Source organism: Catharus ustulatus, chromosome 8 (genome assembly GCF_009819885.2).
Source record: "Catharus ustulatus isolate bCatUst1 chromosome 8, bCatUst1.pri.v2, whole genome shotgun sequence".
NCBI classification, from domain to species: domain Eukaryota; kingdom Metazoa; phylum Chordata; class Aves; order Passeriformes; family Turdidae; genus Catharus; species Catharus ustulatus.
The window spans coordinates 35,461,278-35,486,389 of record NC_046228.1 but is presented as its reverse complement, the minus strand read 5'-3'; the positions used below and the strand labels follow the sequence as shown (position 1 = coordinate 35,486,389).

At 42.4% G+C, this 25,112-nt stretch overlaps 1 protein-coding gene across 2 annotated transcripts in view; it reads right to left on the bottom strand.

Moving 5' to 3' along the window:
• Nucleotides 1–25,112, bottom strand: part of CTNNA3 (catenin alpha 3) — a 413,367-nt gene that overhangs the window by 131,485 nt on the left and 256,770 nt on the right. For both annotated transcript variants that reach the window (XM_033066154.1, XM_033066155.2), the window contains exon 10: nucleotides 18,188–18,280. In XM_033066154.1, the coding sequence (XP_032922045.1) occupies nucleotides 18,188–18,280 (93 nt within the window). The remainder of the gene's footprint in view (nucleotides 1–18,187; nucleotides 18,281–25,112) is intronic.

Genomic DNA, 25,112 nt, shown 5'->3' with positions numbered 1-25,112 from the left:
AGAGAGTAGATTTCAGCTCTTTCAGAAAAACTAACTGAAGATGCAAACACTGGGTCCCAAAGTGATTATTTCTATAGATACTTCTATAGAGGTTTTTTTTTTCTCTATAGATACTATAGAGGTTTTTTCCTAACATGGAAGTTTATTGATGTTACATACATAAACACTTAACACACATGCTGGGTAGAAGCAGAACATTAACTTTGCACTTCCCTTTTTTCCCTTCTGAACACTGCTTATTTATCGAAGGGGAAATGATTTTAAGACAACCAAACAAAAAGAAAAACATGAGGAGAAGAAAAACAACTTGTTGCTGAGCATGGAAGAGAATTAAAAAGCACAGGAAGAGCAGCAGGAAAAGAAGAAAAACAACATCACAAATTAAATATATTACAAGTTATCCTTTGCTTTCTGAAAAAGGAAGAAACCATTCAAATTGCACAGTGGCCCTGGAAAGAGTCATAAAAAGACTTTGCAAGATACTTCAATAGACCAGAATATGCTGGTGCAGCAACAACAAGAATTCTGCCTTCCCCATTTTGGTCAGTTGGGTTCCTGACTTGGTAACACACGTTTGTTATAGCAGAGGAAAAGAGCAGAAGCTCTGATACCGCCTGGAGCAAAAGGTAGCAAGGCTGGCATCAAAAAAGCACTACCTATGTACTGGGGGACACTTTTATCAAAGTGGACTGCAAGTTGCAATTAACAATTCCTCCAATTCTACCTCTAAACATTTGAAAATGTTGGGAAGTACGTTTCAAGAAGTCAGCACGTGCATTTCTGTCCAAATCATACATTTTGTCAGGATGCACAGCACACCCAAAAACTCAATTAAGTGCCTGTCCCCGTACGATTGCATAGAAGGTATCGCCTCCAGTTTCTCTATTTCAGTAGCAAGACCCAAGATACAAAACTTCCCACATGCAGTGCAATATATAAAAGCCCACTTCTGTTTAGCTCTACAACACCTTCTCCAACACTTTTAAAAGTAAGAAATATGCAGGAGTTGAGGCTTTAACTGTTTTCATTCCTATCACGTTTGATCCCATTTCACAGGACCAATTTTCTAAGCCAGGGGCTCAAAATTTCACCTCAATAATTCTTAGGTCACATTGGTCCTGTTTTGATTTACCGCACTAACTAGTTTAGGTTTTAAAATGTGTCCATCAAGACTGAAATACTCAACAGGTAATTTCTAACTTTTTTATTTAAGCCCCTAATCAGATACTAACTGGAAGTCAAACTCTATGCTGGTTGAATACAATAAAGTCTTTTCTTTACTGCATTTTCTTCCTTGTTTTGGCAGATTTACCAGGTTGGCTCTGCCAAAAGTAACAATGAGACCATGCAAAAAGCTGTTTCAGTATCAGAACCAGCACCTTTTATCTCGCCAAAGATTAAAAAGAACCAACCTTTGTCTCACCACATGCAATAAAGAGGCGAACTGCTTGGGAAGATCACTAAAACTGTTAGAGAATGTGTAGCCAACTTTATCAGATGGGTGCATTCAGAAAGCCTGATGACTCCAGCTATGCCTGGAAATGAAGTCCCAAAGCCTGCAGTAACTACAGCCCAGGCAGGTGGGCACCCTGCTCTGACAGCACAGATGCACTGGCACATCGGATGGGCTGAGGTTGCACAAGGGCTGCAAACCATCACCGCTAACCACCTCAGCAACAAAAACCAGAGCATTTGCCTAAGGCTTCCCGCAGGAAACTTACAGGCACAAGTGAAATCAGGTCCATCCCACACAAAGGCAGCTAATCCTGAATTAAAGCTTAAAGGTGACACTGTTCCTTATGGTTCCCCTGCTAAATTATCCCCTTAATACCCTGCTACAAAAAGAATTCCACTTTGGACAAGCACGGTTTCCACAAGAGTGGAAACAACTCATAGAAAAACATACCACAGAACAATTCAGACTGCTAGCAATGAAACCAAAATCCTGTCATAGCTAAATTGCAGAGCACACCACAGACTCCATGTTTTTGTCCTGTCTGGGAACCACATCAAGGTATGAGACTTATGAGCCAAGCAAGGCTGCTGAAGTTTGGCTAAGCACAGATCTGATGTGAGCTTTGTTTATGTGGAGCTGTCCCAAAGTCATGATCCATACACATGGTTCAGACCACGTATTCTCAATCCAGCCTAGCAAACTAGAAGACATACATTATCACTTAGGTCAATTGGAGACTTTAAACCCTCTTCTCCTGCAAAAAGAAGGAAAAAAAAAAAATAAAAAGAAAAAGAAAACATCACACTGGGACATGCTCAGACTCACTAACAAGAGACCAAGTAGAAAATGCCACTTCCTTAGGCTTCATGAAGTTTATCAGCTTTTCTACTTCACCCCAACTATCCTTGATGGTGTTGGCCTCAAGAAACAATGACAGCAAAACTAATCAGAAGTCCCTGTTTCATCACTGCTTCCTGATCCAAAATAAAGCTAACATTTGTTACTGGCTAATCAAATATAGCCTTATTCTACCTTAATGCAGCATTATTAGGCTGTTCAAATTCCAGTATTACTTTTTCCCCATTTGTCTTTCTGCACACAAATATCACAGCTCAGCCTACCAGAAAGTTGCTACTACTCCTGCTCACTGCCGGGGCATTTCACTAGGAGCTAAACTACCAGTTTTCAAATACATCCTTGGACTTATGAGCAGAACCTAGGCAAGGAGAGCATCTGCTACTAGTAAATGCACAGCAGTAATATCCTATGTCCTCATCAAGTACAGCACACATGATACTCTATACATGCCATCAAATCAAAGTCAGTCTCTGAAGTTTAACTACAGTGATTACACAAGTTGAGAGAAACTTGAGGACACAACAAAATGATGACAGTAATAAAATTATCCTGCTTTCTACTAACTTCTGAACAGCTGGTTGCTCCATCAAAACACAGGTACGTTCAAATGAAATGCGAGGCGTGCACAGGACACGCAGCTTTCAGCGACGTACTCCTGTGCACAGTGGCTACAACAGGGCACGTGGGGGCAGAAAAACAAAACACCAAGACCACAACAGGCCCACAAGCCCAGACCTGGACACTGCTCACACAGTCAGCTTAGGACTGGCACAGTTACTCCTTTATTGCACAAGTGACAACTTGGGGACAGTAGACATCCATCCTGCCACACCAGGCAGGGAAGCCATGGTCAGGTGCCTTTAGGGAAGGATGAATCATCCAGCCCAAGGTCAGGCAAAAGGAGAGAACCCAAGAGGAAAACGTGCCTATGCAAGGTTGGATTTACACTATAAGTGAATACTTTTACAGTCTTTCAATTAAAAAAAACAAGGAAAGAAAAAATGGCAAATGGCTGTTATGGCAGTGACTACAGAAGAACACTAGAAAATTTCTTAGAAATTAAATATAAGTATATTCTGAATACTCAAAACTGTTAGTCCCTTTAACCAAAACAAGAAAAATACCTTAATAGCTCACGTTTTGTTTGGTGATTATCTTTCTTTTCAAATGAACAGGAGCTGGTCCCCCAGCTTTACATTCACTTGCACACCCGGTAGATTCATTTCCAACTAAACTAGGTAGGCAAATGCATCAACTTGACACAGTAACAGCACAGGCAAGTTCAGTCAAATATTCCACAAATATGCTTGATAAATTTACTTCCAAGAACAGAAGGACCAGTTCTGCCCCAGTGTAAGGTACTGCAGCAAAGCCAGAAGAGCTCACCCCAGGGTAACACCATTTACAACTTGACCACAGTTTTGCTGCAGTAAGGTGAAACTTCATAGCTCTGTATTTTATTGCTAAAGGAAGGATAACAGGATGGTCATAATCAAAGGCAAATAGTACATGAGTGTGCCATTTGAGCCTGGCATTTCTAGAGATCAGAATTCATGTATTTGTTTAAGATCAAAACTATTCTTTGCATCTTACACTGATCCAAATTAATTTATGTAATGGGGCCAGTTTCTAAGCATGCTAAACAAGATTAATCAAAGTATGTACATGGGTAACACAACAAAACAGAAAATGAGTTTCTGAGCTTTCAGAAGGTGGGTATTTTCCAAGCTGTTTAGTAAACTAAGTACCTCATGCTACACCACAAAGAAATTGCACTGCTTGAAACTGTAAGGAAGAAAACTCATATCCAGGTGGTTTTGATGGAAGAGAACCTGAAGTTTTCCTTCCTTCTTTCAAAAATGATGCCCTGACTGTCTAAAATCCGGTCCTGCAGCTGGGGTGCAGTAACAGACTCCTCATGGCACAGGGCAGTGGCTGGCTGGGGCACAGCTCTGCTGGGAAAGGAGCTGGCACCCTGCTCAGTGGCAGCAGCATTCCCAGTGAAAGCTGACAGCACAGCAAGCTCAAAGGGTACGGGCACAGCACGAGGAAGAGGTGACGCTGCATCACACCCAGAAAACCGCGTCCATGTGCCCCCTTTGGGACTCTCTGATACAACAGAGGCAACAATTAATAAGGCATTCAGCAGAAGGCCACCAAGAAGGCTATGGGCTGGAGCTCTTGCCCTGCAAGGAGGGAGAGAGAACTGAGCTTTTTCAGCCTGGGGAAAAGGAAAGGGGTGCTTCCAAGGGCCCCAAGAGCAGCTCTTGGACAGGCAGGACATGACAAAAACAGCACAGACAAACTCTTCACAGCCATGCCTGGTGGAAGGGTATTCTGAGAGCCACCAGACACAGGCAGGCACTGATTAGAGACAGCACATAGGCACACAAGAGTAATCTCACACCAAGGTCAGTCAAGCTGTGCAACAAGTTGCCAAAACAGTTTGTGCAGGCTCTGCCCTTAGACTTTCAACCCCTGACCAGTCAAAGTTTAGAGAACAGTCAGAGCTCAGAAACTAAGGTCCCTTCCTACCTGAAGTGCTGCTGTTCTGAAATGCAGAAATTACACAGTAATTCTATGATAAATACTGCCATCAATTCCTTCTGACGCAAGAGTGACACTTCTCAGGGTAATCCAGGAAAGGTAATAGAAATGTAAACAAAGCAACACCACCATGACAGGATTTCCTAGGTCACTACTAGGACACAAAGGTTCTATTAAAGAAACCACAGAAACATGCTGGCACTCTGCTATTTTTGTTCTTTTAACACGAAATTGTGAGGGACTTATTTCTATCAAGTTGTGCCTTGTACTTCTCTTAACACAGTGGGGGACCTTAAACACACAGATATACCCAAGCTCTGCAAAAAGAGTAACTATTTACTACTAAGTCAAAAAAACAAACCTGGAAACCCCACTATAATGGTAAAAAGGTGCAAGGATATGGGCCACTGCTGCTTTGGCACCTGGCCTGTAAAGTGACTGCAGTGACACAGATATGAAAAACTCGTAACAAATTAAAAGCTTTGAAAGCTGACTATCTTGTATACAAAATACTTAATCATAAAATGCATTTCAGTCAATATAAGTAAATAAAATTGAGGTCATGTTGATAACAGCTCTAGACAATACAGACACATTCTACCCAGGGATAAGTGTATTCCAATAGTAAATAAATTACTGGCTATATTTGTTTATAAAACTGACTTGAATTGTTTTGTAAATTCAAAAGGTAAACTCTAAACCCCAATGAAAACAGCTGAAAGTAGGTGCAGAGTAAAGGGAGATTATTTAATCATTGTATCAAAAGTGACATATCAAGACAAAGCAAGACTGTACTTCCACATGAAACATTGATCCATTTCTGAACATAGGACAATTTCCATCCGCAGCCCACTCCTCTCTTCACAACATCCCTGAAAATGCCACCTCTATAGCATTATCTAGGCCTGATAGTTATGAGGAGGTAAGTGTACAGATGGTACATGACCATAAAGTTTCACATTATGTTCAAAAAATTAAGACACTGCTTCAGAGACTGACTCCAAAATCCAACAAGAAACAATGACACAATAAGAAGTCAGCAATCCCTAAAATGCTAAATGCAGTTGTGAAAACAATTAAGACAAATTATGATCCAAGATAAAATTTCAAAGCCCTATTTGCAATCTCTATTTTGGCAGAAACAGTATTTCAAGAACTTACTAAGATTCTTTCTCCCTTCCCACAATTTAAAAAGCAGGAAGGAGGGATCTCACTCAAGGAACATGGCTTAACAGTGAACATACTTGACTAGGTTTGGTAATAAGTTAGATAAGTTATATATGAGTTTACTTGCTCTGAGAACATGAGGCAACCTTGAAGCTCTGTAGAAAACATCAGTGAACAAACAGTTATATTATTTCACCCTAAAATCTAGCAAAAGCCTTCTTGATCCCAATAATTAAAGGAAGATTAAACTTCTACATGGTTATTAGAAGCCACTGCTCAAGAAACTTGTGACCAAATTAACAGCACACAGGTAAAGCAATCCCTCAAGAACAAACAGAACTGTGGGAAAGGAGTAACCCAGCAATTCTACGAATACTATTGACCTGATACACCAGGCAAGAAATGAGACAAAATTCTGCCTGGCTTTGTCTCCTGGTGTCTGGGCAGTGGCTGCCAGTGATACACAGAAATGTGTCATTATCACACCAGGGTAAGTTTGTTGTATTTTATTAAAAAAACAAGCTGTGCCATTTCACTCAAAAGCAAACCTTCCAACACAGCCTAGCCCTGCTGAGAGTCACGATGCACTCCTCAGGAACAAAACAGAACAAACCCACACACACCAAGCAGTCCTCTAAAGCTCCTCCAACCCCTCTACACATCTGTATTTTGGCTTTACAGAGGGACTAGATGCACACTGCTGAACAAATCTGGAACCCTTCTCCAGAAAAGGCACAGTTATCTTTAACAAAACAAACAATTCCATTATTATCGTTTGAAACATCACAAAAGCACAAAAGAACTGGCAATGCAGTCAGGTATTCAGTAGTTCCACTTGGGTGGATAGTCACTTTATATTTTGGAGACAGACAACAGAATAGGCTGAACACTTACACACTGATTCTTAAACGCATCCAAGAGCACTTTCCTCCCAGAACTCACCCACTTGACCTGACAAGTGAAGCACACAAAATCCTTGGGCTTTCTTTGCAGGTCAGATTTCAGGTGTCTTATTTGCATGGAACTATAATTTAAGTTACTTTTGCTTTATTTTGCACTACTGAAACTCCAGTAAGGAGAATAAACATTTCTGTTTCTGCCTTCTTGAATACACTGCCTGTAAGTGACCCAGGGAATGTTTTGGATTGGATATTCAAAGGTCTGAGGGTGGGTTGCACAAATTCCCTAATTTATTTCAAGAACTGAAAGTGCATTTTTTGACTCAACCAAAAAGACACTCTTCCTCCAACTGCATTTTTTGTATTAGCTGTACACCCATTATCCAGGATCTCACCTGGGATCCAGCAAATCCTAACACTGGACAATTACTTTAAATAATTTTAGCTTTACATTTAGTTTGAATGTTCTAACTAAACAATTACTTTCTTCTAGCCACAGTTTGCATACATGGAGGACATACTTCTACTCAGAAAGCCACAAAACACTCCACCCAAGTTTATCAAGCCTTGAGCAATGCATTCTCCAAATTTTTATTTCAAGATAAGCATATTCTTAAAATGGAAAGTTAAAATAAACCTCAAGACTTACTGATACATAGAAGAGGAAATAAAAAAATATTCTGAGTTCTGCTTATAATGGTTCTGAGTATAAAATAACAAAACAAAACATAGTGAAAGTCTTATCTGCAGCAGTGCTCCATCCAGACCTGGAGCTCAGCTACCTGCAGTTTACCATAAACATATTTATCTTTGTGTTCCAAATGTCTTCATGCAGCAGAGCTTTTTAGAGATGTAAACCTTTTCTACATTTTCTTAGGCTGTGTAAATGCTCTATCACAGCACACCAGCAGTACCAAGTACATTGGGATAAAACTTCTTCCCTCTGGGGACAGCTGGGTTTGCTGATCCAACTGGGACAAGCCATTCAGCCACCAGCACACATCACACACCCACAGCTACAGAACAGCTCCCCAGCACATGCAGGCATAAAGAAAACTCTCCAGGGAATTATATAGTCTAAGGACTAGCTCTCAAAGGGTGTCTAAATACACCAGTAATGATCAATCAAATTAGCTGCATACCAAAGTTACAATATAAAACTGATGCTTATGTCATTAACCTTTGGTTTACTGGAGTTTATGTCCAAGTAAATCTTTAGTCCAATTTATAATGTAATACATACAAAACAGAAAAGTCCTTATGGACTATTCATTCATGTACCAAACTTTAGAGAGATGCAATAAAACTGCAGTGGAACTGAAACAATTGCAGTGTAACTCCACTACAGTTACAGTCCTTGAATATTTGGTAAGATGAACACACTTAGGGATTACATTTATAAACTGGGGGGAAGGACATCAGCAAAGTTCAACATGCATGACACTACTGCATCATGTACATTTTTAAGCATATCCTACAAAATCCCTACCAAGACAGCAACAAGAAAATACAAACACCCTACTAAAATAGCATTAATTCATTCATCATTCCCTCTTGGGACTGCTAACAAAACCATCACCATTAAAACACCAATGCCCTTCATTTTCTGTAACATCTATAAGCTGTGGTGTGGTGAAGAAAGGAATAGCTGAAGCCAACAGCAAGCTTTCAACTTCATACAAAAACAAGCTACTGAATAGACAGAGCACAGAAAGCCTTAGAAGAGTTACAGAGACAGGAACATGGAGTTGAAAATTCCTTCTGTGCCTCTGGAAAGAACAGGCATAAATAGTCTGGTGAAAAAGTGGGACTCACAGGCATCCTCAAGCATATTCCGTATCACTCACACAGACAAACTGCAATTTTTCACCTGTTTCTGCCACAGGCAAAGATCTAAGCAGCAGCACACACTGTGATGCCCTTTCTAGTCCTGGAGATTTCTGCTGCCCTCCTGAGGCCTCACTCCATGCTCCCAGCCCCTACTGCAGGCTTCAAGGGCCTGGCTAAGGTTTTCCTGGCCACAGCCTACAAACACCCCTGTCCTGGTTTAGAGGACAGTATTGCCAGGGGCAAAAAAAAAAAAAAGAAAAGAAAAAGAAAAAAAATAAATGTAAGAGCTTTTTCCAAAATGGAGAGTGAAAATCCCCTCCCTCCCAGTTTACGATAATTTGGAAATTAAGGGGCTCTCAGACAAAAAGTAGGGGTTTAGGAATAACAGTTCTTTACTGATATATCTACAAGACAAACAAGAACAACATCAGTTATGAAAAATTAGTGACAAAACAGAATGAAACTCGGTCTCAGTTGTTTTTTCCTAGTCACAGATGCCCTCCTCCTCTGCACGGTCTTGGTGGAGCGAGGCGGCCTTCTCTCAGTTGCAGCAGCAGCCGAAGCAGGCAGGCGAGGCAGCAGGGCGATCCCAGGTGGGAGAAGGTGAAGGAAAAAACTCCGCTCGCCGTTTGTGTCCCGGTTCTCAGTGCTGTTCTCAGAAGCAGGAAGCTGTAGCAGTGTCGGAGTGCAGGGCCCGGTCCCACCAGGGAGAAAAAGAACCTCTCTCCTCCACATTTGGGCTGGCGAGAGTGAGTGTCCCCTTGGAAGGACAAAGCAACTCACGGCCATCCATCCCCACCCCTTTCTTTTGTCTTGAGCAATTAGAAGCCAAGGGAGTTGCCCGGTCAGGTTTCTTAGCATGATAATGGGAAAAAATTCTCCACCAAGGGAGAGAGTAAAATCTCCCCCAACCCCCAACACCCCCATCCTCCTGGGCTGCCCCTCTCTCCCAGTTCAACACAACACAACTGTGAAGAGATAAATAAGCCAACAGCCCATGCACACCAGATTCTTCCTCTAGCAGGATTAGTGCCAGAACAACACTTGGGTGATGTGTCTGTCTTCACTCACAGCAGGACCAGCAACGGAAAGAGACTACCTGCATTAGGACATTCAATATTTGTGGTTTAACCCCAGCCAGCAATTAACACTTGAAGCTATGCATGCAAGCCAAGGAATACAAAGAATGCCCATCCTCAGGCAGATGTTCAGCCAAACTCAGGAAAACAAGGCTCCATCACCAGGTTTACACTCAATCATGTGTGCCTGTCCTGATGTTCTCACAGCCTTGCGGTCAGAACACTCTCTACGTACGTCCTCCTACTGTCAGAGTCTATAGAGCAAATGCTCCTGTGCAGGACAACAACCATCATCCTGTTAGCCAGGCCTCATTTCAATTCCTGGGGATCAGAAGCTACATGGGATAACAGTTCAACATTCCAGGAAATTACTGAAAGGGACAGTAAAAATCCAGAGTAAGGTTACCCTAGCCAAATATAGTGTCCACATCTTTTCCTGCTAGGATGCCAATACCAGCACGTGTGGGAAATAAAATGTGAAAACCAACACCAAAGGTTTTCATAGAGCTCTTAAATCCAAAATTATCTCCAAGTACATATCAAGTTACCTGTGTAGCCTACAAAATCCTAAGAACAGTTTTGAAAGCACTCCAATCCCATGATACACATAATGGTATCACTTGAGCTGAAAACTGAAATTTAATTCCCATCAATTCATCATGTAAAGGTATACTGGGGGGAAATAAGCTTGGTAAACAACACCTGAAATTACTCTGTTTGCACTAGTAGCAAAAGCTTTATGACTTAAAACAAAGCTTTTCTAACTCAGAATAGCAAATTAAGACTCTGCCTCCATGTCAACAATAATGCACAATCATCTAAGAGATACAGGAAGGAAACAAACTGCTGCTGTACTTGCTACTTTTACTTTCAAAGCTGCTGTGACATTTCCTAATTACTTTTAATTAGGAATTTAGTAAAGCAGGCAGTCAAATTACTAGATACTTTTGCACATATTAATGCAAAATGGAACACAGAAAATCCCCTTGCAGATCATGTTACCATTCTGCCACGTTTAATGACATTACAGCATTGTAGTTCACACTCGGAATCATGAGAACACAGGAAGGGTAGTCATCCATTGCCTTGAATTTGATTCTACTGCTATAAAACCATTTAAAAGCTCTTTTTAAAATCCTGGAAGCTCAGATACATGAATGAACCAACACTTTTAAGATTTGCCCTTTCCCCCTCTCCAGATCAGATACTCCACGGGTTGATGGAATGGCAGGTGCTGGAAGGGACTGCTGGAGGGCAGTCTGGCCCAACTCCCTGGCCAGGCAGGACCACCCAGAGCCAGGGGTTCATCACCACATCCACATGATTCCTTTAATACCCTCCCTCAGAGATGTGCCAGAATTCCCCAAGTCACTGAAGTCCAACCCTGCACAAAGGGCAAGGGAAGAGTGTGCAGGGAATAAAAAGAAATTGTTGTGCCTTTGCTTTCCTAGCTCATGCAGAAGGCAGAAGAGATCTCCAGAAAGCTTGTTCCACAGCTGCAGCTCATGGGACACATAGGCACGCACAGGAACATGGACCATGAGCCCATCCTGCCATCAGTGCAGCTCCACCAGACTCGTGTGGACCTCACCACTTTCCCTAAGTGCTTCCATCTGCTCCTCATCTACATCCCCAGATGACTGCAGCGTGCCAACATCCACAAGAATTTCGGTCACACTGCTGGTATTCCAGCTGGAAAACATCTCCGGGTTACGTGTAAAGCAATTGAGATGCACAACAAAACAAAGCCATGTCAGATGGATCCATGGATCAGTGATTTCTGCTCCTTGCTTCAACAAGAGCAATGAATTCCTTTGTCAGCCTACGCTATTTATACCTCTCTGTTACTGCATGCTACAGTCAGTTACATTTTTGGCTCTTTATTGCTGTCCATCCCTCTCTTCCAAAACCATGTAAAACTCCATCTCTTAACACTGGTATTCTCTTGCTGCCTTGTACTACTCTTAGCTTTCCTACCATCCTCCCCAGGCTCACTGGGGTTTTTAACCCCAAGAAGTCTCTAATAATGATACTTTATTGTCATGCTTTCCCTTCCTAGCATTTTGCTGTAGGAGTGTCACCAACAAAATATACCCTCTCAAACTAACTTATAAATTCAGAAAAAAACGATGAAGTGGAAGATAAAAAATGAAGTACCTTTCCAGGAAAAATATTTTCAAGTTCTGAAGGCAAAGGGAAAACCAAATTGTTTATAAAACATTTATAGCATTTTGGTGCAACAGGAATCTACAGCAAATGCCCTCCAGCAACCGTAAAAAACTCCATCAGCCTCACATCTATGTCCACTGAGCGCAGGTGAGGCAAGAAGAGGATAAAACAGGACAGTTTCTGGGTTGCTACAGAAGCTGAGGCTACTCAGGGTTTGTATTTTTGTTTAATATTGCAAAGTGAGAATTTGCTGAGGATTCTATTCTAACACAACAGATGCTGGAAGATGAAAGTTAAGACTGAAAACCCCAAGGCATTTTGTAGTTAATTATTCTCTCTCCAAGTACCATCAGAAAAGAGCAGAGCAATCACAGTCAGCATGAGACTTTCAGAGGAACCTAAGAGTAACACTGGGGGGAGGTTTCCTCCTTCAAACTGTTTATTAGAGAAGTTCAAGCCAAAGCAAACATCTAAGTTTATTTGTACAGATGCATAAAGCACTGTGCCTTCCAACACATTTTGGTGTTCCACAGTTTTGGGATTCATAGTATCTCAATAAGCTTGCCACCATGTTTTGAAAATGACAAACCTCAATTTCCATAAACTGAGCAAGATAAGGTCCTGCAAATACTAGTGTCAGTACATTATGTTAGGGGATACAGGAAAGATTTTTTCCTTGTCCCACTTGAAGTCCCTGTCACATAGCCAGACAGCTGGTTGTGTACACACCCCTTTAGTGCAGACTGCCCTTCTGAATACTGCACTGCCCTGATGGTACAGAGCACCATCCACCCAGACAGGGTCACACATCCTTGTGCCAACCAAGGACTGCACTAACAACTTCCTCCACACGATGTCTGGTGGTAACCTGTAACAGCAGCTCTTCACCAACCCTGGACACTGCCTTCTGTCACCAAAGCTGTGCCACTGCCAGCCCAAGCTGGCATCAGGCAGTCTGCAGTGCCACCAAAAGCAGCGGCTGCTCCTCCTCTAGAGTGCCCTCCCTCCTTCCCTTGAGCCAGCAGGCCTGTTCAGGCACCCACACAGCAAACTACCCTGGGCAGCTGACCTGAAGGGAAACAACCTTCCTGCTTCCCAGGTGGATTCACAACAGCTTCCTGAACCACACTGCTGAGCTGCCATGTGACTGCTACTCATGAGGGAAGGGGCACAAAGAGGCCTTGGGAGCAGGGAGGGAGGGAAGTCTCCAGCAGCACTGATGCTGTAAGCCAGACCAATTGGTTGTGCAACCAGGATGTACGAGAAAGAACTAAACACCTGAATGCTCAAGCAGTCTACCATGGATACCAAGGTTAATGACAAAACCCACATCTTCAGCAGCACTGTGCATGAACTTTGCAACAGTATGAAAACCTACATGCAAACCATCACTTCAGCAGAGTAACTTCCCTCTCAGAGATGGTATTAATAAGGCACAATACATACTTTTAATTAAACTCTCCACTGAAAGGCTGGAGATGATACATAAGAAGTCCAATACTGTTGGATACTAACATCTGTTTTCTGTCTTTTAAAGCAGATGGCAGAGAACTCACTGATTTGCCATGTTCTCCCCCATTACTTCTGCCCTGTGTTTGAAGGAAATTATATTAACACAGATAAAAGGAGATGCCACACAGATGGTTCAAGCAAGAAGATGAAACTCTTGTTATTAAAGTGATATTGGTGAAGAGTCCTTATGAGGCTAAGAAAAAAAATCTTCTTCAGTGTTCACCACTATTTAATGTGCCAGAGCAAATAACAAAATGGATGATTGCTTTTCTCTCATGAAAGAGTAAATACACAGGAAATGTGAATTGCTAACTTCAAAAATCCACAGTATTATAAAACGCATATTAAACTCCAATACCTGAAAAATACAACACATCAAAAGATCCTGCCTGCTGATGAGCTATCAAGTCATTTTTGTGAACAAGAATTTTCATGTTTGCTATTACCTACTTCCTAGAAAATTACACAGAAAGAAAAAATATCCATTTGCCTGTATCAACAAAAAAGGGTTAGACAATTTAAGTGTAAATCCACACATAGCTCAAAGGAAGTGCTACATGCTTCCATCCATTTTCCTAACAAAGACACAAATACAACATTTAATTTTGAGGAAAAAAATATAGACCATTAACATGAAAACTTGACCAAAACTTATAAAGCATTACAAATGACGATCATTTCCTTAAAAAAGCAAGCAGAGAGCACAAGCACATAAGCCCTGCTAGGGAAGCATTGCTGCTCAAGTTGGATTTTTTTTTAGGTGGGGGGGGGCGCACGGTGCTGTCACTGTTAGGCTGCTGAAGGCTTCCATGACACTTTGCACCAAACTAGAGATCATCACTGCACTTGGAAGAGCAGAAAACACAAGTGGCTACTGGACTGGAATGGAGATGCTTTGCCTGGATCCCTTCTGCAGACACACACACACAGATGCTCTCCAAGAAACCCCTCAATCCCTCAACTGTTGCTTCTCTTGCGTTTCTGAATTTACTGATAAGCACAGACCATTTCACTTGATCCTAAAAGACATGTGATGGGCTTAATACTGTCTGCTAGCAAGACAGAAAAGAAAGCATCACTACAACAGTGCTGAAATTATTAAAATTCAAAAAGAAAGGAAGGCTGCAGGGACTAGTTTCTTGCAAGGCTTGGTGATTTTTGCCCTTCTCCTCATGCATGTACCACATGCAGTTACACATATGTCAACAGAGAAACAGCTCTATAACACCAAAATACAGCAGTCAGTTCCAGACTGTCATGTTGGCATTGAAGAAACAGATGAATTATGCTGGACAAGCCAAACATAAAATGCTGTCAGATCAGTATTTCAATGGTCTGTAAACACCACGGGTATAAATATATTGCTGCTGATCAGCTCAGCATCTTGGTCACCCCAACACCTTCTCTCCATGTTACCTGAACTACCACAGTGATTTATTTACAAAATCACCATAGCCAAAAAATCACCTTCTATATTTACTGGTTTATCACATACTAGGCAGTATTAAAAGCTACTAGCAGCATATTAAGTTCTAAGCAGTAAGAAAAGATAGCATTCAAAATTGCAGCTGAATCCTTCACAACTGTGCCAAGTGTTACACACTTTTCATTAGTTACACAGAATTGCTTCTCACCTCAGTTTATGACCAGATGGTTTCTATCTATCTCTCAATATTTCAGAGAAAAACAGAGCTCACCAAAATACTACGATCCAAGGTTCTGCTTCTATCAGTGCTTACACCTCTTCTTTAAAATATGTGGTAAAATATTCTACAGCATCAAATTATTTTCAAGGTTTTTTTATCATAATCTGAAGATAAATCATGAGTATTTGTGTGTTTTTCTTGCATTTTCCTTCCTGTTATGATGTTCCAGTAATTACTCTGTACTGCTCTGGTAACTAGCAGCAAGCTCTAGTGAGAGCTCCCTTTCCAAGGAAGTGAGCCTAAAATTCATTATTTCAGATACAGTTCTTCTAAAATATCCCAACCCCCCTGCTCCTTACAACTCTCCAGGGATCTTGCTGCTAATAAAAGGCTCTAGGCAGAGCCCTCTGGCACACTGAAGATCATCTTAGTTGCTGCCTTACCACCACCCACCTCTGATCTCCACTTTGACAAAACTGTTCCAGCTTTAGGCTCAAGGTCATCCTTCTCAAAAACAGCAGCTCAGGATTTGAAAGCAGATTAGACCACAAAAATGTAAAAACCTATGAAGAACTTAGATAGAGAAACCATATTCTCATCTGCTCATCTCTGGTTTCCCACAGGACAATTCTCCCTTTGTTGACAGGTTTACCATCTACCAGGTATTCTAGAAGACTGTTAGAGCAACCAGAGTCCTCCCCAAACACACCACTGAACTGAAGCACAAGGGTAACAAACCCTAAATGGGTATTAGCAAAACAGCTCTACAGATTCATAGCCTTGCTTTTAGAAGCACCTTTTTTATTTCTGTTGGTTCCTTCCCTTCTCTCTCTCTCCCATGCACTCATTTGAAGTCAAGATTTTGCTGGCACACATGGACAGTCACATGGATTCCCAATGCAAGTGACACTGGAGATCTTACCTGGCAACACCCAATTCTCCCAACCAAAAGTGAGTGATATGAACAGAAATAATTCTTCATGAAATCCTGTGCAACCAGCTCCTCATTTTTTATTATTACTGATTCAACACTAAATTAAATTTCTCATGAAACATTCATAACATTCCAGGATCATTATGTGTTTTGCATTGGCTCTAATAGAAATGCCCAGCTTATTTCATTTGTAAAAGAGTCAAAATATTTGTTAATAATTTCACCTGGGAAAACAAAAAAAAAAAAATGAGGATTCAGAATCAACCTTCTACATTTTACCTACAGTAGAGTATGATTAATGTAACAAAAGCCAAAAGGCTTTCCTCTAGTGTTTGCCAGTTCTGTAGCTGCCCTTTCCTCTGTGCTCCATAGGAAGTTTTGCTGTTAGATCTGCAAAAATCCCAAGACTCCAAGGTGCTTTCTCTAAGTGCTAGGGGGTTTTTTTGGTCGGTACTTTTTGGGGCATTTTATTTCTACTATATCAGATTTCAATCCATACCATCCTTCCCTTCAAGAAATATTTTGCAAAGCACATAAAATACCTTTCTTTTCACTCTGAAGATTTAGGAGAATTGGGCAGTTCTGCATATGAATTTCCCCATTCTGAACTCTGATATGCCCCATAGGGAACTTAAGAGATAATTATTTTTCATATGGAATGTTTTAAATGACATGGCATAATTTGATGTTCGGAAAAAATGCAGGAGCCTGAATCTGCTATTTCTTAGTTAGGTAAGATGTGAATTGCTTTCATAGGGCATAGTCTTTATCTAAGAAAGCAGCAAATGCTGCACAATGACACACCATTAGTAGTAACATAATCTTACCATGTGCATTCTATATTCTCTTTTTAGTCAGATCTATAATCATCAACTAATTCACTCTTTAAACCAAAAGGAAAGAAATAAACCCAAGAAACTTTCATTTTACTATAGGAAATTAAAAGTCTAGAAACTGAAATGGCTGTGAAGAAAAATCAGTATTTTAGTCAAAATTAGATTTTAGGACTTTCTGGTATCAGATATGGAGGTTTGAATTTCAATTAAAAAGTTGCATCTGGATGCATAATAATCCATTATAAAAGTGCACCTGACCCCTGGAGAAACAAAGAAGCCGGAAGAAGCTTTCTTGCAAATCCAGTAACACATTAAATCACATAGGAGTGTGATGTGAAACACAGAACTCTTCAAGTTTTAAAAAACATTGAAACTGAATTATTCAAGAGGAAACATTGATTTGTGACATTTGCAGAACATCACACTTCCTTGACAAAAAATTCTTTCTCCAAGACTTGCATTTATTCCTCAGGCATAAAATAGACTTCTAAAGTTTGCTACTGAACATATTAATATTTGCTCTTCATCTTTCAGTTCAACTACATTACCACAAAAGGGTGAGAATACTTATGCCACTGTGTAAACTACAGTGTTCTTCAAAGAATTATCTTGAAATTATGCAGCCTCCAGGCTGCAACACAGATCAGAATCACAGGAATCAGTAAAATCTTTGCTCTAAAAGATCTAACTGCACAAGTTTTTGTCTCCCTGTAACTCTGAACGTGACAAAGTGAACACATTGCTAGTACTTAATATCTTAGAAAAAGTCTATCTGTAGCTGTGCTTTTTTTCCATTCATTTCCTTAAGATGAAAGTTCAAGCTTTTAAATTGGTGATAATCAGAAGAATTCATACTTTACTGTTCACTTACACAAAAGCCAAATCAAGTGGTGTCTTCCAAGTTAAAGGCCAAAACAGGTACTGCTTTTTAAGAATAAATTATTCCAAATTTGTCACATTTCAATGGTCATTCAATCAGGTGTGATTTGAGAAAGAGCAGCAGATTTTTGCAATCACAGTTTTTAAGAACTCCCAACCAATACCCACTATTAAGCACTCCTATGTTAACCACAGAATATGAAGAGATTATCTAAGCACTTGCATTTATCATTTGGTCTCCATTTGCTACACTGAGCTGTGTAAATGGAATGTGAACTTCGATCAAAGGAACACAAGTGAACATCTGCACTGTGTGACAAACACAGCAGTGTATGGTGAATGCACTGCAGCAGGAATGAAGTGAACAAGTCCTACCTGTGGGCACAAAGTCTCCATGTGATTAGCTGCCATTTGGACGATTTTTGTTCCATCTTCATTTGTCGACAACGAACAAGCAAGATTGGCAACCTCAAATAAATAAATAAACAAACTTAAATAAGCAAACAGCTACGCAAGCAAGTATTCCTGCTCAGACTTCAAACTTGTCAAAAAACATCTCTGCTAGAAAGCCTTCATTTTAGAGGAGAAATATTTTGTCAAACAATGTTTTTGAACAAGGAAACACTGCAGGAGGAAAAAGGAGCTGTGGAAAGAGGTGACAGTGATGAGAAATCTTATGACCTCACCCCAATTTAGACTCAGCAGGTAACAGCTGCAGACTGGTGTTTAGAAAATAGAGGGAAATTTCAAAGTAAGAACCTAAGGTTTCAGCAGATTGCTTGTGATCTTGCCCCTTAATTTTTCAGGGCCCTTCAAACCATAACCAGCTTTTACACTGTTCTTTTAAACTTCCTTTTAAGACCTTAAAGCTCAAATAACATTTCTCTTGACTTGTAATTAAACACAAAGCAATTCCTGCTTATCCACAGATCATACTTTTAATAAGTAGTATGGTTTCCAACCAAAATGATCATAGCATATAGTATATACAGTGGACCAACTGGGACAATGTATATGGAAACTTGAACTCTTCTATTGTAACATACACCACGGAGATCCAGCCTCCTTTAAAGTAAGGATCTCTTCTCCAATGCTCAAGTTTAAATGGATGAAGGAAAAAGCATCTCACTGCACATGAATATCAACAGGTTGCAAGAGACAAGCTTGACAAAAGTACAAGAGAGGCTGGGACACTGGCATCCAGTAGATCTTTTCATCCTACTGCAGTAATCCAAGTCCTTCCATAAGCTACTTCACACTTGTTACCCAGCACAGCCTCCCCAAAGTAGCTACACAGCCTACAACAACCCCAATGTTAATGCAGATCAGAAACTGCCTGAAAGCCAGACCCCTGCAGTGCTGCAAATGGGAACACACAGCCACAGTTATCCTGGAGCTACCCAAAACTCATACAACAACTTCTACAGTTCAGCTGCCATGAAATAAAAGCCAAACTTCCTTTATCAACATTTCAGGACACCACCACAAGTTCAGTGCTGATCTACTACCAAAGGCTTTTATTATTATTACTTAATTGTAAGAATTGTAATAAGTAATTACAAGGCATTAGTGCATAGACAAATTAATTACTTTTCCTATTGAAAATTCAGAAGGGATTAAGAAACACTTTCTGAAGAGGTTGAGATTTAGACACCTGTGCCTACACAAAAGTACTTCATACAACTTTCCCTGGTATTATACAATTCACTAGTTCCACCCATGTGATATAGTATCTTTTCCACACAAAAAATAATGGTCAAGACTGAAGAAATCCAGTTTTCATCAATGTACTGACACTACATTCTCTTTTATTTAAATTACAATGTCGGTTTTTAATGCAGTATCTGAAAAAACAGGCCTGCTTCTATGCTCTCCTTCCTAACTCTTCAGCTTAAACTACCCACAAATGACTTGATATAAGCACAATACAACCCTAAAATGATGCTATTCCCTCCCATGAAAGGAACAAAAAAATTAAAAAAAAAAAAAAAACAGTAGTTTTTCTTCAAATTGAAGCTCAGGAGTTTTCACTACTGGTCCAAATAATTAACTCACATTGGATTCAGTGGTTTAATTCCTTTGCCCCAGTCACTGAGGTGCTTGTGTATCCAAACATGATTGGTTTTAAAAACTCTTCTATGCCTAAAGCAGTAATGTTTCAAAGGTAAAATAAAAAGGCAGTGCCAGCCATTCCACCTGGACAAAAACTCTCAGCAGCTTTTTTTCCTCTTTACCATAAGGTATTTCAAATTCATTTGGCACTTTCCAGAAAAACTTTCATTTCTTGGAATCCACTACAAACACGTGTGATACAGAGTTCTTGTTTCTCAGTGAGGTACTGCTCTAAGCAGTTTTGTTCCTGTCTTGATAAGCAAGGCAGACACAGACAATTTACAGCAACTTTTTATCCTGTTTCCTAGTTACACTGGCTCCAACATTTCAGTACTTGCATGTAAATTGTGTCACAGTCACAGAATAATAAATTGGGATGAAAGGTTTCCAGAGATCGTGTACTCCAACCCCCCTATTCAAACTATGAGAATGAACACAAAACCACCTGGTGCCAACAGCTCAATATAACAGATCAGCAGATGGGGACAAATCCTGTGTGTTACCAACCATGTGGGAGAGTGGAAGGGAAAAAGTGTGGCTCTTCTCTGACAAAGCATGCTCAGGTTGGGAAGGAGCTCCTAATCCTCAAGTATTCCTTTTTATTTGAAGTCAACAGCAATAAGGGGCTTTCTATATATTAGAGAGGAGCAACTTTCTGACCTTATGCTCCCCCTCCCGATTCAGCTCTAAGCATTCCTTGGTGGTGGCCCAATTCACAATAGTATTCTCAAAGCACAAGCAGCAAACCAAGGGCATAAGCACTAGCAATTTACCTTTGGTCATTTAACAACAGTAAACAGAAGTTTGTTATTTACATTAAGTGTCTTACAAAAATTCAGTTGAGCGAAGTAGTATTGGCTACCTTGGAATAAAATACATGTTATATTTTGGAAGTGTATTTGAAGTTCAAACTGCAGTGCTGTGCCAGCAGCAAATTTAGACCTCTGCACTCCGTTTTGATTAATGTTAGTAAGACTCCTGTTTCCACTAGAAAATGGGCAGAATTTTCTTCTCCTGGCACTGAAAGAGCACTTGCCCACATGTACCTAATGCATAAGTAAAAGGGCTCTCAGTCAGTCTCAGAAGCTGGTGATGAGACCCACAGCTATTCCACCCAAAGACAACCCATATCTCGGGAAGTCATTAGCATGGTCTCAGCCAACAGTACACTCACTGTTGGTACTTCCCTCACCAGCCCCTGAAGAGGTCTCCTTGACACAAATCCAAAAGACAGTAATTCAAGTAAACCACATGGAAAGAGGCAAACACCTGTGTGCAAATTTTCCAGGCAGGAGGAAGGGCATGTGTGAACCTGAAGTCTCTTTTGAGGCTATAATGTTGCTAATAAGGACCACAAGCTGTTTTAATAAGAGTAAATGTCCACAGTCCGTAAGAAAATAAAAATTAAAAAAATCAAGCCCTAGCTCAGATAAGACCTTATTGTCATCAGTACAATACACAATCTGAGAAATCCTCATTACATCACAGTCTCTCCCCTAAGCAGTATAAACTACACAAATACATTACATTTCTTTTGTATTCTCTGTGAGAAACTAGCTTCCCTTAGAGGGACTTCAAATCCAAGCACACTTCTACTTCAAAAACAAAACTGCAAAATGAAAACCCAAGATCCCTCTCAGTCGGAAAATAATTGTCCTTCTGAAGAGCAAAGTTTGTCAGGACAAAGAAAATGCTTTCTTGTAGGCTGGTCTGATTGAAATCAGAACTCTACTGAAAAAAATCATCATCATTTTCTCCAAATATTTTTAAGATACTAAGAAAGCAGTTACACAGCTTTTCTTTGAAAACATAACAAACAGAGAACAAACCATCCTCAATGAGGTTTAGCAACATCAATTAATACACTAATTAAGGTGCAGTGGGAAAGGAAGACTTTGAACTGAGCATGTAAGTGCAGCACTGGCAGTAGATAAAATATTTCATTAGCCAGATGCATTTTTAGATTGTGAAGGCACTGAAGAGCGCATTTTTTGATGCCCGCTCCCTGTGCACACCAGATATGTCAACGCACATTGCTTTTATTCCTGCAGTTATTAAACAAGTTTCTTACAGGCACTTTAACTGGTGTTTTTACTAGTGGGTGAGGGTCTACCTTTCAATATTGGGGAAGGGGTTCCTTTCTTTAGCATACAGTGACCCAACAACTTTGCAGGTTAGAAATTGCTGAAGAGTAAGATTGTGTATAGCAGATTACACATGGTTAAAAAAATCATTCAACAAATCCTATTACTCTCCTTCATTTATACATTACATGGGACTTGTGTATCTGGGAGACAGCACAACTGAAACATGTGTCAAGATTTTTGCAGTTCCTGCTCTTTACCAAACAACTGAAAGGCAAAAAAAGAGGCACTTAAAGGCCACAAGAGATACCTTATACATGAACAGGTTTGCTCAGTTGTCCCAACATCCTTGGGGTGGAAGGCTTTTTCCCTTGCCTATGCTCACACAAGTGCATTCACACTCTGGATCTCCTAATGTTCTCTCCCCAAGCAGAAGGTGAAGGCTTTAAGTTGTCAAGCTTCATTCAACCTCAGATTTCCCAATGCTTTCCACTGGGTATTAATGCAAACAGAAAACACGTTCAGGCAAAACACCCTGGAGAGCCACTAACTACTTCCAGTGGATTTCCAGAAAGGTGTGATAATCTTCAACCAACTCCCTGAAGCACCAGAGAGAACCCAACACCCCTTCTGCACACAAAAAGGATGTGTTCCCAAGCCCTTAAGAGCCCCGGGGCAAGGGGAAGTTCACGAGCAAAGTGAGACTGCCTACTCCCCGTGAGGACTCCTATGCTGATTCTGCTGGAAAGGGAGAGAAATCCTCAGGAGAGACATTCCAGCCATGACTTAAGGATACATACAGTAGTTCGGGAATGAATCCTGATTCAGAGTTAACTCCAGAGTGAAAACAAAATGCAAGATCAAATGCAAAAGTGAGATTTTTAAGCAGTACAGGAGTAAATAATTACTGCACTGCCTCACCACCTGTTTCATTCACAGTTGAGAACAGTTTTGCTGATCTATTGTCCACACTGCACAGCAAGAATTATATGTACCCCCAAGGATTTTTTTTTCAGTCAAATTCACTCCATTAACTCCCAAAAATAAGTATTTGCTCAGGAACAGATTGTCTGCTAACTAGCTACATTCTTCTTGTATAAATTGTACAAAATGAAGTAGCATGTTCTCTAGATGTGATACCTTTTGCTCCACCAACAGAAGCTCAGTTTCTTTGCATTTATTTTACCTAAAGTCCCAACTCTTTTCTACTGTAAATCACTAAGGATAACTCAGTCCTTAATTCCATGAAAGCTTCTGTTTCTTCTTCTTGGTGAAGATTTCCTGTTTTCACATTAAACACCTCCTTCCAAAGCTCTGCCTAGCCTAAAGTCACCCATATCCTTCACTGCACTGTAGGGTACACATGAAGTCTGTCCTTTGGAGATTTTTTTAGCCTAGTGTGAAGAACCCTCTAGCAATCCAACCCTTCCCACTGATAACCCTACAAAAATTCTTAGTACCATACTGGGAAAGTGTTATTAAAATAAAAACTGGTATGCTTCAAATTTCACAAAAAATGAACTTGTGTGTCACCAGATTTCAAACACAGTCTAGGAAGTTTACAGTACTGATCCTTTTACCTTTTTTTAACACATAGTAAATATCAGAACAAAAACTTACTGGTTTTCCACAAAACCAAGCAAAAGTACTTCTTATACACACCTCTAAGGAACACTAACCAGGTACAGTGTGACTTCAACATGTACAGTAATTTCACGAATACAAGCCGCAGCAATTTGACAAAAATTTTGGTGGAAACCCGGAAGTGCGGCTAATAGTCGGGTGCGGCTAATATATTAATAATTTTCTGACATTTACAACCCCAGACGTGCCAGCCAGAGTGCCGAGTCAAGCACCGGCCAGTAAAAGCCGGCATTTTGCAATTGTTACAGTGTTACCGTGTTGCCCTGGCTCCCTGCAGGCAGCACGGGGGGCGGGGAGAGAGGCGGGAGAGCTCTCTTCTTCCCTCCTCTGCTGCAGCCCAGGGGAGGAGGGGGGGGGGGGGCGCCGCCATTGCCGCGGCTCGGGGAGGAGAGGTGGCGGGGGGCGGGGGGCTCCGCCATTGCCGCGGCCCGGGGAGCCGACGGGGGGGGGGCGCCGCCATTGCCGCGGCCCCGGGAGGACGGGGGGGGGGCGCCGCCATTGCCGCGGCTCGGGGAGGACGCGGGGGGGCCGCGCCGCCATTGCCGCGGCCCGGGGAGGATGCGGGGGGGCCGCGCCGCCATTGCCGCGGCCCGGGGAGCCGACGGGGGGGAAGCGCCGCCATTGCCGTGGCCCCGGGAGGACGGGGGGGGGCGCCGCCATTGCCGCGGCCCGGGGAGGACGCGGGGGGGCCGCGCCGCCATTGCCGCGGCCCGGGGAGGACGCGGGGGGGAAGCGCCGCCATTGCCGCGGCTCGGGGAGGACGCGGGGGGGCCGCGCCGCCATTGCTGCGGCCCGGGGAGCCGACGGGGGGGAAGCGCCGCCATTGCCGCGGCTCGGGGAGGACGCGGGGGGGCCGCGCCGCCATTGCTGCGGCCCGGGGAGCCGACGGGGGGGAAGCGCCGCCATTGCCGCGGCTCGGGGAGGACGCGGGGGGGCCGCGCCGCCATTGCCGCGGCCCGGGGAGCCGACGGGGGGGGGCGCCGCCATTGTCGCGGCTCGGGGAGGACGCGGGGGGGGCCGCGCCGCCATTGCCGTGGCCCGGGGAGCCGACGGGGGGTGGGGCGCCGCCATTGCCGCGGCTCCGGGAGCCAACGGGAGCCCTGCACAGCCATTGCCGCGGCCCGGGGGGGGGCGGGAAGTGCGCGCCGCCATTGCCGCGGCTCGGGGAGGAGGCGGGGTGCTTTGTCCGCGCCCGCCGCCGGCGCCACGGGCGCGGGAAAGCTCCGTCCCCGCCCGCCGCCGCTGCCGTAGGAGCGGGGGAAGCTCTGTCCCTGCCTGCCACCGCGGGGCAGCGCCGACCCGGGGTGACCGAGCCCAGTGGCAGCGGCGGCCGGCCCCGAGCGGCAGCACTGGGCTGGGCCACCTGGCCCCGTCAGTGGCCCCTAGCGGGCCGAGCCTGCACAGCCTTAGCTCAGCCAGTAAACCCCGCCCTCCCGCGGTTCTGTTACTAATTGCACACG